General features: G+C 32.5%; 2 protein-coding genes across 2 annotated transcripts; both read right to left on the bottom strand.

The window, feature by feature from the left end:
- LOC146946308 (uncharacterized) lies at positions 1-3,084 on the bottom strand. The gene is made up of 2 exons (XM_085748190.1): positions 3,075-3,084; positions 1-560 (listed from the first exon to the last, which is right to left on the bottom strand). The coding sequence occupies exons 1-2, from the start codon at positions 3,082-3,084 to the stop codon at positions 1-3; spliced, it is 570 nt and encodes a 189-aa protein (XP_085604316.1).
- Positions 3,085-5,259: 2,175 nt separating this feature from the next.
- LOC146946307 (putative plant SNARE 13) lies at positions 5,260-13,652 on the bottom strand. The gene is made up of 10 exons (XM_085744435.1): positions 13,339-13,652; positions 10,742-10,834; positions 10,216-10,309; positions 8,987-9,024; positions 8,595-8,692; positions 6,606-6,685; positions 6,478-6,534; positions 6,288-6,380; positions 6,127-6,201; positions 5,260-5,634 (listed from the first exon to the last, which is right to left on the bottom strand). The coding sequence occupies exons 1-10, from the start codon at positions 13,413-13,415 to the stop codon at positions 5,542-5,544; spliced, it is 798 nt and encodes a 265-aa protein (XP_085600561.1). The 5' UTR covers positions 13,416-13,652; the 3' UTR covers positions 5,260-5,541.
- Between the last annotated feature and the right edge of the window lie 239 nt (positions 13,653-13,891).

The raw sequence follows: 13,891 nt of genomic DNA, 5'->3' as shown, positions 1-13,891 counted from the left end.
TTATAGCATTTCATTAAAGATAATATTGTTTATACAATGCGGGGGATTAAAATAAATAATGGGACTAGCTGACAAGGTAGCCTCTCCAGCCAAAGCGTGAGCAACCTCATTTGCTTGTCGCCGAGTAAACTCAACCCGAGAGTTTGTTAAATGGTTGTTGAAAAGAGATCGACAAGCCGAGATGATATGCCCGAATTCAGAGACATCATCTTTATGAGCATGAAAAGCATCATGAGTGATTTTAGAATCCGTCTCGAAGTCAACATTATTGAGTTGCATATCACTGAGCCATTCCATAGCATGGTACAGTCCCAATGCCTCGCCAACATAAACTGAGTGAACCACTTCAAAAGTAATAGTTTTGGCAAGCACAAACGCACCATCATCGTCTCTAATGCATATACCGATCCCTGTTCTGTTCATGGCAGTCGAAAAACCTGCATCCACGTTACATTTGAGGCGTCCGCGGGGAGGACGCTGCCACTGAACACGCGTAGCAGGCAGCTGTGCATCTGTGTTATGCTGCTGCAGAATTTGAGCAGTAGCAGTAGCAGAATTTGCTGCAGAAACTCATGTTACAATGCTAGAATATATGTTTTGTATTTTACAGGATCATTTTTCAGACATAGTGTATATTACATGGTCAATTTGAACAATTAACTCTTTAAAATAAGAGAGATGAACATGTCAATAGTGTGCTAAATAAAATGAGGAGGTAAATGTCTTTTTCGAGACCTCTTTGCATGTGAGAATTTTCAGATTTTGCCCAAAATTTTCTTTTTTTAAGTGAGTTCATGGGCTATTGGGTTGTGTCATATATAAAGAAAGTACCGATTGAGTTCGGGCAAGTGTCCGGGGTCGCCGGAGTACTACCTTAATTTTTATCAAAAAATTTTGTACCCAACCTCAGTGAAGCTAAATAACTTATCGTGACTATAGACCTACAGTTCTCCTATGTATCTAAGTTTTTTTTTTTTTTTTTTTACAAAACCTATGTGTCTATGTTGATAACAAGTTTATTTAATTACACTTTTAAATTAAAAAAAAAAGAAAAAAAACTAATGAGTAATGACCACCACAAATAGGCATGCATAGAAATGAATCTTGGGTGATATTTTGTATCTATGAATCTTATGAATTTCTCGTGTCATGGGAGTGAAGTTAATTTAGAAGGTATAAAGTATCATGTTCTTACAGCACTCAATCAGAGAAAAATATTATGGATAATGTACGTTACATGAGAAAAGAGTATCATTTTGATTGTATCTTGAAATGCCATTTTCTTGGTGGCAGGTTGAGTGCAATTTTTTGTTTATGTTTTTTCTCTGTCTAGAATGCAAATAGTAGATACTATTTGAATTAATTATTTGGCTCTCTCCTTCTATTTTTGTGAATTTTGTTGAATGTTTAACTATTTATAAGTTATTGAGGATCCTGTTAGTTATTCTAATAGTAGGGCCATTTTATTTTTTGACTGTGTTAAGCTACTTGATTACTGTTTGCAATATTGCTAAACGTCCCGAGAAATATCTTCCCGAGAGGTTCCCGAATGAGTATTCCACTTGATAAATTTCAACAGCCATACCCCACCGCCCCCTTTTTTCTGCACAGGAAGGCTTTTGATTGGTTAATTGTTGGTCGGGATAAACTCGGGACAATATCCTTCCCGTTAAATAGCATTACTCGATTAGTATGCCTTTTTGCTTTTGTTGCATGGAGTGTATTAATAGAAGATTGCTTTGATTAAGAAACATTTAATCTTAATAATGAAAACATCATTTATAATTATAATCTTACATGTTCTCTCTAAAAAAACATTCCTCCAAAACTATAATTCTATTATTAATAATAATCGAACTAAAAAAAATAGAAATTTAAATAAAAAATAAAACCTTATATTAACTCACCATTCTTATGACCAAATTGTCCACAAATAATATGACTCATAAATACACGATATACATGAGTAAATTCATAATCAACAAACTCTTCCAACCACACCTACTACATGCACTACAACAATTGCATGTTTACTTCCCTCCTTTCTCAATACATTTATCTTTTTATTTGGTTGTTATTTCCTTCTCTCTTCATGTATCATATCATCATTCCATCTTCCTTATATTAGAGTTGTTGTTTGTTGATTCTTATTTTTAATTTATTTTTTAGAGGCAACACTTTTGATGCATGTACTCCATGCTATTACTTTCTCTAATATTGGATGGAAAAGTTCAACAACTTCTTTATTCATTATTATCCTATGTTATCCTATGTTTACTTTACCTCTTGAGAATTTCATTTTCATTTTTCCATATTTCTTTTGATTTGATTTTAATCTGATTGATACAATCTTAATCTTGCTCTTGTACATAATTATGAAACTCCTTTTTCTATTTTTTTTATGTATACATTAATTACAATGAGATTTTACAATTATGTCGTTTTTTTAAACAAAAAATGCTAGAGGTGCCGAAAAAGGCAAACCATCCCAATTATATTGGCATCCTAAAGTTCTACAATAACTTTTTCCCCTTACTCTCATTTTATTAACTAAATATAAAAACATTTATAGTTTATATTCATATAGCTACCCAGCCTCCATAACACTATTGTTACAATCCTGCAAGTTATATTACAACTTTTCCCTTCAAAGCTCTTATTTTATTAATTAAATTAAAAAATTATTTATTATTACAATCTTATAACTAGCCACCCTCCAAGGCTTTATTTCTCTCTTTTTATTAATTAAATAAAAAACGTAGAAATTAAAATAAAAAAAGGAATTAAAATTAGAAAATAGAAGATCACATATGTTCAATATGTTGCTTTCCATAAAATTATTTATCTTGATGTACTATTTAATGGTGTGTGTAGTTTTTTTATTAAAGTCACATGTTCAATAAAGTTACAGTATACTAAAGATTATTATAATTTGTGATTTATTGTATGATGCAAATAATGTATTCTTATTTTATAAGATATAAACTATTAAAATGTTGCATATTTCTTATTATAAAATTTTCTTATGCATGACAATAATAATTCGAACGAGCTTTACAAATTTCATGATTTACCTTCTACCATTTAGAAAGTTTTGTTTTTATTCTATTTTCATTTAACTATTCTACTTCTCTTCTACTTCATTTATTTTTAATTTGAGAGTGTGAGAGACATTACATGTAAGTAGTTTATTTAACTTATTTTATAATTTTATACCATTTTTATTTTCAGTATTCAAATAATGCTAAAAAACATTAAAACAATCAACTTATATTTTTGCTTGAAAAAAACTTATATTATAAATTGAAAGCAAAATCAATATAACAAACATTCATATTAATATATTCTATAATGTTTCTTTAAAATACAATAATTATCAATAATAATTCATATTGTTTCTATAATGTTTCTATAATGTTTTTTTTTGTTGGTAAAAAAAAAAAAATTCATTAAAACTTACGTGTGCATCGCACAGGTAGACATCTAGTTTAATCTTAACTAAAAAAGTGCTCTAAATATTGTCTTTGTTCTTGAACAAGTTCTCTTAATAATGAAAACATTTAATCTTATTAAAAAATTAATTTGCAGGGCAACACATACTGGATAAATCAAACGATAAATCATCTGATGATGTATATGATAATGACTCTAAAAACTATGCTAGATGAGAAAAGATCGATTGATCTAAAACTTCATTAACCACATGTATAAACTACGTTAATCCACAGTTTTAAAAACCGGCTCGGACCAACCAGTTCGACCAATTGAACTCAAAACCGGGCCCATTATCAATTTGAGCTAGTTATTGGATCATACATGTAATTAACTCAGTTGCCATATCATCAAATCGGTCGTCTAATCGGCGGAGAAGACGAAGAAAACTGAGACTGAGTCTTTTGACAAAAGTGCACGCCAACAAACACTTGGCTAGCCAAATATTTTGTTATTTGGAAATACATATTTAATTTAATAAATGATAGCAAATTTGAAGTAAACATGAAGCGTTTTTTTTTTTTTAAAACAAAGACAACGTTATTCTAATATTTTTTTTGATTACGTTGCATTTTTGTTTGGTGACACAGTTACTCCAATATGATATCAATGAACTAAATTAAAAAGAATATTTTGTTTTCCAGTAAGAACTAAAATATTTACAATACTTATACCATACCCCTTTTCGTATTGGATGAATATTTTGACTCAAGAGTAACTCTTTAAAGTTACTCCAAATCATCACCCTTAATTTAATTTTAATCTAATGGCATTACGGTTGTTATAATTACCACACACGTGTGTTGCTCTCATATGATTCTCCCGTCTTCTAACTAAGATCTCAAATCTCTTCAACAACTTCATCATTTTATAAATATTTCTTTAATTTGGATGTATGTCACAATTTCTTTTTGTAAAGTTAAATTCTTTTTAGGATTTAATCACAGTTTGAATCTTTATTCTAAACCACTTATAATCCAAAATTTATTCTATACCACTTATAATCCATTATTTAGATGACATAAAAAATGGGATCCATGTTGAGCTTATAATAAAGGTCATCATAATGAATCCCGTAAGTGTAGCAAAGTTAATAGCTATCAGGGATAATTTGTGCAGGGGTCGGGGTTCGAACCCCAGATTCCCCACTTCTCCACACATAATGTGTGTGAATCTAGCCACTAAACTATTTGACAAAAAAAAAAAGGCCATCGTAATGCAACCCACCCCCACCAAAGCTTGCTGTGATTTGTATAAAAAATCGTTAGGAAAGCGAACCACCGCCACTCAAAAATTGGGTGAGTTATGTACATTGAATGGAGTAATCAATCAAGGTGCTGGAAATTAGGAAGAGATTTGAGATCTTACTTAGACGATAGGAGAATCAGATGAGGGCAACATACGTGAGTGGTAATTATAACAACATTAATGCTGTTAGATTAAAATTAAATAGAGGGCGATGATTTGGAGTAATTTTTTAGAGTTACTCATTGGTTCAACCTTGACCCTGTGACCCAATGAACTTGCCAGGTCAATGACCGGTCCGATTTTTGAAACTATGTGTTAACTATTTTAAAAAGCATCAAATTTAGACGTCTCAAATTGATGATTAAATAATATCTCTGATATTTGAGTCCCACATTTCTCTTTAAATCAAAGCGAGATTACCTTAACAAGTATGAATGTAATTTATACAACTGATGCATCAAAATCTATAATATATATGGTTGAATGAACACATAAAATAAACAAAGGGGAAAAGTCTCGTTCGAATGGGTCATGTAAACCATAGGTCCCCCAATATATAGTATTATTTTCATTGAGGCATACATCATTGTTTAAAAATGTTACAGTGTAACAAGGAACTAAAAAAAGAAAAAGAAGCTCCTTGTGAAATATATAGAAACCACAAACAGGATATACACAGCTCAATCATGAAACCTTTTAATTTAAAATTGATTGAAGATTTCCAAAATATGCCCCCATAAAATCAAGGGTGGTGATGAGGATGAAGGAAACTCTTGTAAGACATAAGAATTAATCAAAATGTTATCCAGTCCTTGCATACAAAAGCCTCCTCGTCGGAGCTGGAGGCGCCAATCCTGGGATATCTCTAATATCTTTGTTGTGTGGATTCACAATCTACAAAATATCAGTTCCAGTTAACAAAAGGAGCAAAGTTCCTTTCAAAAAAAAAAAAAAAAGGAGCAAAGTATTGGCCTTGTACATATAATCAGTAGCCAAAGTGATTATATATGGCATTTCAATAGGCAATTTACTTGTACGAAACTTTGTGAACTATATTTCCTCCCCCATCATTTCACAGAAAGTAATCCCTCCGTAACAAAATATAAACAAAAAGATTCAAAAAGTTCAAAGTTTTTGACCTAAATTTTGGATCAAATACATTTGATTTTTTGGATCCCTTTTGCTTATGCTTTGTTACGGAGCTATTGCATAACATAAATAAATAATCAAAATATTTCATGTAAATACTGTTCTTTCAAATAAACTCTTGTAGCAGCTTACTTTGGTTTTGATTTTTGGTGTTGATTTTTGAAAAATGTTGGATTCCAAGAGGGGCAAATATATATTCACATGATAATACAATTAATAGATGGACGAAAATGATACCTTTACAACAATGATGGCAATTACACCACAGACGATAAGGAACAGAAAAAGCAGGATGCATTTATCGGTAGCTACCTGATAATAAGGTAAAGACACTTCAGTTTCATGACAAAGTCAGGAAAATAGTGAATAGTGCATTAATACAATCAAAATGAAGAGACCTTTCTTCCGATCTCCTTCACAAGCTGGGAAGCCTTCTTAATTGAGAACTGAATTGAATCAAGCTCGTTAACAATTCGACCCATCTGTTCAGTCTGCAAAATTTGATAATAGAAAAAAGAAAAGTCAAAAATGTGATCACGTACACTCTTCCCTTTAAAAACTATATACATATTGTGCAAATGAACTTACTTGGCCTTTCAAGGTTGTGGCAGTTTGGGTCCCTACTTCAATTGTTTGATGTACAACCTACATTTCAGTATAATGTTAAGAATAAAGCAAAAAGGGCAATGAAGTCATAAATGTTAAAAGAGAGTCACCTGCTTAGATCTTTCTATAGCCTGATCAGTTTCATCCATCGTCTTCGTCCCAGCATTTATAAGTTCTTGATTTGACATTTCTAGAGGACAAGCCAAATAAGCATTTTAATGAGACATGTCTTCAATAATTAGACATAAAAGCATAAACATCCAGAAAAAGGCCCAGTCCCCAGCCCAATGTATGAACTATCATGTACCAATAAACATAATGCCTAAAGTCACAGCAAAAAAATAGCATGCAGAGTATATGCTAGATTAGTAGATAAAGACTGGATATAACAGAAAATAAAAATACAGACAAATAAATTCCAACACATTGAGATGTGCTATGCTTCCATCATCTCATTGGTATTTGGTACAACTTCAATTGAATCAAAAGCGTATACCCACTGACAAACTCACCTTCCTCACTGTTCTTTTTCTACATGTACACTCAAACCTGATTTTCTTAAAATCATCACTTACAAACATCTCTCAAAAAATAAAAAAATTTGGCTCCTCATCTTCTCGTCACAAACAACATTTTTGCAAGTCTTCACTACTAGAGGGTATCCTCAGTCTTCTACCTTCCTTCTTTGTAACTAAGATTTGTTCTTCAACACAAATTCCTCCATCGATTTCCCTTTTACTCATTTTGTAGAAGCTATTTTTAACTGTTTTGTTATTCATTTTGTTACCCATCTTTATATTGTTAACCATTTTAGGTGTGGTTTCTCCTTCATGAAATTAGTTTTTTTTTTTTTCAGCACCGAACACCAAAATATGTTTCTAGCTGTTATGGATTACACGGGAAACAAGGTAATAGTAATTAAACAATTACGAAAATTAGCTAAGAGAGTCTTATTTTAAATTTAATTGTCATTTCAGATTTTTATAATGGTTTCTGCATTTCTCATGAACATCCTTTGTTTGTAAAACGTTGGCTCTTCCATTTTAAATGTCCTCCTGGGATCCAGATTCAGAGACTTTAAGGCAGGAAAGTTACGGTGACTTAGTGTCTATTTCTCTCTTATATTACTCTCTCTCTAATCTTATTTACTATTTTTCTTTCATCTTTCTCTCTCATAAAACACAAAATTGCACTAAAGTCACCGTGACTTTACCGCTTTAAAGTCACTGTATCCCAAAATCCATCCTTTAATGCATCTGGTGTAAATAGTTTCTCTGTGAAGATATGGTGAGTTTAAATATTATTATACTCATTTAATGTCCACTGGGCTCAGGTTTTACAATTTTTTTGAGTTAAATCATATCTTCAATAAAAGTTTTGTGTATGTGTGCCTTATTTCAAAAGTTATAGGGAGCATTGATGCACATGGAGCTTCTTCTGTGGCTCACATAAGACTTCTGAATTTCCTCTTTTGAATTTCAATCTTAATGGATTACTTGTTGGAAATTCCGCCTTCATTGCAGTCCGCCCCAAGCCGCCTAATTGCGGCATTTGGGTTGCCTTCATTGCAGCTTCCAACACCTTTATTGCGCTGGGTGTAAAGGGTTGATTTAGTCCCACTTAAGATATGGCCTGTATAGTGTTTATAAAGTTTGGGCAGCCCTTACCTTACAAAAATCCAAGACTTTTGAAATTGTTTGTACGACATGAATTCTCACTTTTTATTTAGATAGTTATAGAGAGAGACCAAGTGTTGTCTCTTATATTTTAAAGAATGGAATATGGGAGGGGTTTTGGATATTTCGGTTGTAATTGGAAGTTCAGAGGAATACTGTGGCTTGGGAGGGCAGTGTTGTCTTTCTAATCTTATTTGTACATTCAATACTGATTTGATAATACAAACTCAGTTTCATTAGGACTATATCCTATCAAATTATAAGGCAACAATATTGGTTGAAACATGATTTAAAATTAAAATCAAAGATCAAAAAAATTGATAGGTCCCTACAAATGAAAAATATTTCGAAGACCCGCATAAACTAAGAATCTGCAACTTACCATATTACCAAGAATTAAGGTTATGAGGAGAAAAATCTTACCTGATGCTAATTGAACATTTTCTTCGGCCATGGGTTGACTTGACCCTGCCCCCGCGTCAAAAAGTTCAAGTTTCTTATTACCAAGTGTACTCATGTACCTATTAATCACCAAAGTAATATTATGAAATCACAAGTTCTCCATTCAAATAGCCAAAAAGAACATACTTTTATTAAGCTGTAAAAAATGGAAGGAAATTATAGTTTGAATTATTGGTTAGGTTAATAACTACAGTGAACATTAATCATGATTTCGGAAGTTGAACATGCTCACAGAGAAAATTCAAATTGATTATATACTTTTTTCTAAAACCTTCACAGGGACCAGTACCAAATTTCATTTGAAGAAACAATTCTATTCGCTTTTCAGCAAAACACTATATGGATGAACTTACGTTTTTCTCAATGCCACATATGAATTTAGTTCCTTGATCTGCAAAAAAAATATGTATGTGAGAAAACAAAAAGAATAAGTAGTTCAAGTGCAAGACTATGCAATATGCAATGTATGGTGCATATCAATTAATACATTAATAAAATTAATAATGATGGGTTTTCCTCCATATCAAATGGTTTCTTCCAAATTGGTATGATACGACCTGATGGATTAGTTTATGAGGAAATGGAAGAAAACCAAAGAGGTGTCTAAAATAGAGAGGTTGTTGAGACTAGAGTGGCATCAGTGGAGAAAAATATGAACATACTAGAAACAACAGTAAAAGAATTGTCAGGACAATGTTAAACGAAAAAAGAGAAGTGAGGTAAAGGAAACAGATAGAAAAGTTGGGAAGGAGAGGATACAAAATGATATTAACAAGAACAGACATAGTCAAAATATATGACAATGGAGAATTTAGCCGGGTAAAATCAAAGGATATAAAAAATCAATATGAAAGATTTTATATTGTAATGGACACATTCATACACAGCAGCTGCAAGCCACTGTGCTCCAAATGCTGTCAGTCAAGTGCCAAAAAGGAATATAATTTTTTTTAGGGGAATGTATCTGTTGTTACCTCTCCTTTAAAATCTAATATCTAACATCATTGTAATTCCTTTTTATATTTTGGTACTAGATCATTAATCTATTCCAGGATGAGAAGATTCAAATTTTCCGAAAAGGAAATTACCACATATCAGTGTTGCCAAACATTATACCAACCACTTTTTACCTGGAAAGAAATGCTTAAAGGAAAGTCTTTCTCCAAGTGAACTATTTAATCTAAAACACATTTAATGTACTAGATTCAGTTAACCAAGTTTCACATCATTCTGCAACACCAGACATGAATTTAAATTTTATTTATCCTAGCATGCAAGAATAAGATTAGAACATCTAGGTACCAACTATAGACTTTATACACCATGCATTATCTAGTCCAACTAGAACTTTATAATGTTTTTTACTTTCATTATGAAATACCAACTTCTAAATTCCCAAAAAAATTGCTATAAATTACCCATTGACCGTGAACATAAAGTGTTATTGACAATCAATTAATCAAGCAATATATTTATAAATTTATCACAAGTTCAAAAAAAATGAATTTGAATGTCAAACTCACAATACTTGGAAGACAATCCCAGCATCAGCATATTAAAAAGACAGATATTGGGTACTGACCATTGATTGCTTTTCATCATTGAGCTGTTTGTTCACTTCTGGGGGATTTCTTCCATCTTCATCTTTAATTTCACGATCAAATTCTTTTATCAAACTGGAACAATTATAACAACATAATGTTTCATATCCTATGGATGTAGAAAATGCATTTAAAAATAATTGTGAAATATGTCAAAATCAAATGTAATTTTACTTTCGTCACCACTAAAATAACACATGGCAGAAGGCAAGTGAATTGTAAAAAGAACAAGTTTGAAAAGCAAATAACGACTGTGACAAACAAAATATATAACAAGGCTATATGCTGCATATCATCATTCAAAACCTCGGATGCTGGGACGGGATATAGAGCTCTACAAAAGAAGTCTTCTTAATTATAATTTGTTGGAACAATTAAAAAATAATCCACCATGCCAGCCAATATGGAACCGAAAGCAGACAAGTTTTGAATAAGAATCTGCATTTTCTTTAGTACAGTGAACACCAACAGATGCCAAAATTACAAAAATATAAATCCAGGACTAACCCTTTGCACTCCCTCATCTTCGCTGTGAGTTCTTCCAGCTGGTTACTTTGTCTATTGGAATCTTTAATCTTGTCGAGCTTTTGGAAGCCATTTCTGGGAGCAAAACTCGGGTATGTCAAAAAATATCTACAAATACTTAATAGATGAGATCTATTTCAATAATTAGCATTCTTATTTATTTTCCTTATCCTGAAATTAGTAAACAATGACACCGGTACCAGCTAAGAATGCATGACTGTAGTAGAAGTACAGGTAACCATACACGATACTTGTATAAAGATAAATAAAAAATAAAGGAAAGATCGTGTAATAGACATTGGCCCATCACTGTGAAAGAGGCAATCCATACAAATATATTCAATTTCAAGAGATAAAAAGAAACAAACTATTGTCATGGACACATATCCACAAAACATGTTATGGCATCATAGCCATTTATATAAAACATGGACATAAACACTATTAACTTATACACACTGTGCCTGTGCACTGAATTATGTAAAATTTCATGATTGTGTGACATGATGTCCTGATATATTGATGATGGAGGCTCCATGTTGCTATTTTTCTTATTGAGGATACCGTCACTCTAGCTGGCAGCTAATATTAGACCATGTCTACGACTTAACCTTTAACGTTTTTACTATCACTTTATCTTAAGTTTTCATTGTGTGTGTGTGTAAAATTCATAAGCATTTTCTCAAAGCATTTATAAAAATATAGATGTCCACTCTTGACCCTTAACAGGTGTCCTAAGGATGCTTGCTTGTTGGTACCTATCTTAACTTTTAAGAGCCATCCATTCAAATGTAGTAACCAGCGCCGAGGTTATCAAACTCAAAAAGTCTATTTAGCTGAGAAGAGTAAGCCATAGGCCATCTAAAAAGTCTCTTCTACTTACTAAGTTGACCTATATAAATAAATATAAATAATGATTTATTATTATTATGATTATTATTATAAAACTTTATATAATGTGCTAAATTCATATACTAATTCACCTTTGTAAAGACTTTAGCATATTAGTCTATATAAATGAGTTCAATCTAAACATTTAATTAGTGGTATAATATAGAGGACTATAATGCATACACTTTGTCTTTGTTGGCCTGATAGTCCTTTAACCTACTTAGAGATAGGTCGGATGACCAGCTTTTAAATAGGCTTACAGGTTAGGTTAGGTTTTCGGAAAGACCAGATCAGGCTATAAAAAAAAACTATGATAGGAAATTGGCCAAGAATGAACCTTTATTTTCTTAGAACAGACAAGGCCTATTTAAGCATAGTCTAGTGAGGTCCATCCTACTTCCACCGTACTCTGAGTATAAATGAAATCTTCGAATGATCGTTTGGAACTGTAGCAGATGGGTTCATTGTCGCGTCCCAAGGCAGAAGCTACACAACTTCAAGCTTCTGGTCATACGTTCGTTCAACCAATTTAAACAGGGATGCAAATACACTAATAGACTCCCCTCTTAGAAGTTTATATACTAGAAGTAGGCTTTGAAACATCTGTAATATGAATATCTATATTCTATTATATATAATTTAATACTTCTATGTGCACTATAGATATATTCCAAACTACACAAAACTAGGCCAGAATACACAAACATAGCATCACCGGCACTCAAAATTGATGGATAGATTCACAAATCAGATGATATATTATATTCAGAACTCAGCACACTAATAGAGCATAACATGTTCGAAATTGAAGACAAGTAAAAAAAACACAAGGTTCGGGTGTCAGGTGCGACTAGTATTTAGTGCCCCCTTCTACTCTACCTCGATCAGGAACCCTCATCTTAACCGTCCTTGATTCATGCCCTCTGTTGTCAAACGCGGCCGCTCCCGGCGCGGAGCGGCCAAAAACAAGCTAGCGCGTCACAACGCCACCGAGTCACGGGTTTGTGAAATGTGGGTTTCGCGGCAGCGTTTATGTGAGGCGGAGCGGGTCAATAGCGGGTCAAAGCGCCCGCTTTTCTGGATTGGAGCGAAAATACAGAATTGCCCCTCACTTAAGCACCATTTGGAGGGACAATTTTGTCATTTTTGAAACCCTAATTTCTCTCCATCCATCCTATCTTTTGCTTTCAACTCTTTAATTTTCTATTTCACCCTGTGTTATACTACTCAAGCCCCCACCCACAGTTTTGGCGGTAATCTTATTCGAGACACTAAATGTGAACACCTCTCCCAGCCAGAATTCAAACCTCGGCTCCCCACATTGTATAAGTCTAGCCCATTCCGCTAGACCAACCCCGTCGGTATACTATCTAGATTACTAGTTAACTAGCTAGTTGCGTGTCATCAAACCATAAATCACCTAGATTCTCAAATTATATATTTCAACATGTTAGTATGTAATTACAGGCACTACCTTATATTCCAACATTAACCATCAAAGTATCTAGAATCACAAAACCATTTTATTAACAAAATCAATACAATAAACATAATAAATAATACACAAGTATAATTTTTTATTTATATTTTTTTTACTTTGAAAGTGAAATTCGTCTAACAATATTCAATACAATCGAATTAAAGGGAAAAAAAAAACGACATGATCTGAAAAAAAGAAAGAGACATACGCGAGAGCTCGAAAAATATCGTGAATTTGTCCATGAATCTGCTCCACCTGAGGAGTCATCTGCAAGCTTGTAGCCATTGTCGCCGGTGACACCAGAATCGATCACCCGGCGGAAACCCTAGGTTGTTGATTTGAGGAAGCTTTTCGTGAGGTTGAATTTTGTCGGGAAAATGAAAGAAGAAAGTGAAGGAATCGTGATGAGGAAAATGCGCGAGGATTTGGGTTGAATTGAATTGGAGTGGAGTGGATTGAGAGAGGGAATGTGAAAGTAGATGAAGAACAGAGTAAGAAAGGAAAGTTTAGAACAAGAGAGACAATGTTTTTTTTTTAATATAATAAAATCATTAATTATTGTTTAGATTGATTTATTTTTAAATTTATGAAGAATAGCTTAGAATTAAACTATTAAGGACCTAATTTTGAACTTATGAAAATACAATTTTCGTCGATAAGAATTTATGAATTAATATAAAAGCTAATTTATTTGTATAAACTATTTTCACAACCTTAAAAATAAATTAGTTCTTATCTTAAAAAATAAATTTCTTAAAAAA

The sequence above is a fragment of the Medicago sativa genome, chromosome 2, assembly GCF_051527215.1.
Source record: "Medicago sativa cultivar Bolivia chromosome 2, Bolivia_mono, whole genome shotgun sequence".
Lineage (NCBI taxonomy): Eukaryota > Viridiplantae > Streptophyta > Magnoliopsida > Fabales > Fabaceae > Medicago > Medicago sativa.
This window is presented reverse-complemented; position numbering and strand designations above follow the sequence as displayed.

Bases quoted from the DNA above. Each gene is read 5' to 3' on its own strand.
- LOC146946307 (XM_085744435.1), bottom strand. From the start codon at position 13,415: ATGGCTACAAGCTTGCAGATGACTCCTCAGGTGGAGCAGATTCATGGA. The intron at 10,310-10,741 runs GTTAGTCCTGGA...TAATTGTTCCAG, and splicing joins AAGATGAGGGAGTGCAAAGG to TTTGATAAAAGAATTTGATC. The intron at 8,693-8,986 runs GTAAGTTCATCC...GGTGATTAATAG, and splicing joins TATGTGGCATTGAGAAAAAC to GTACATGAGTACACTTGGTA.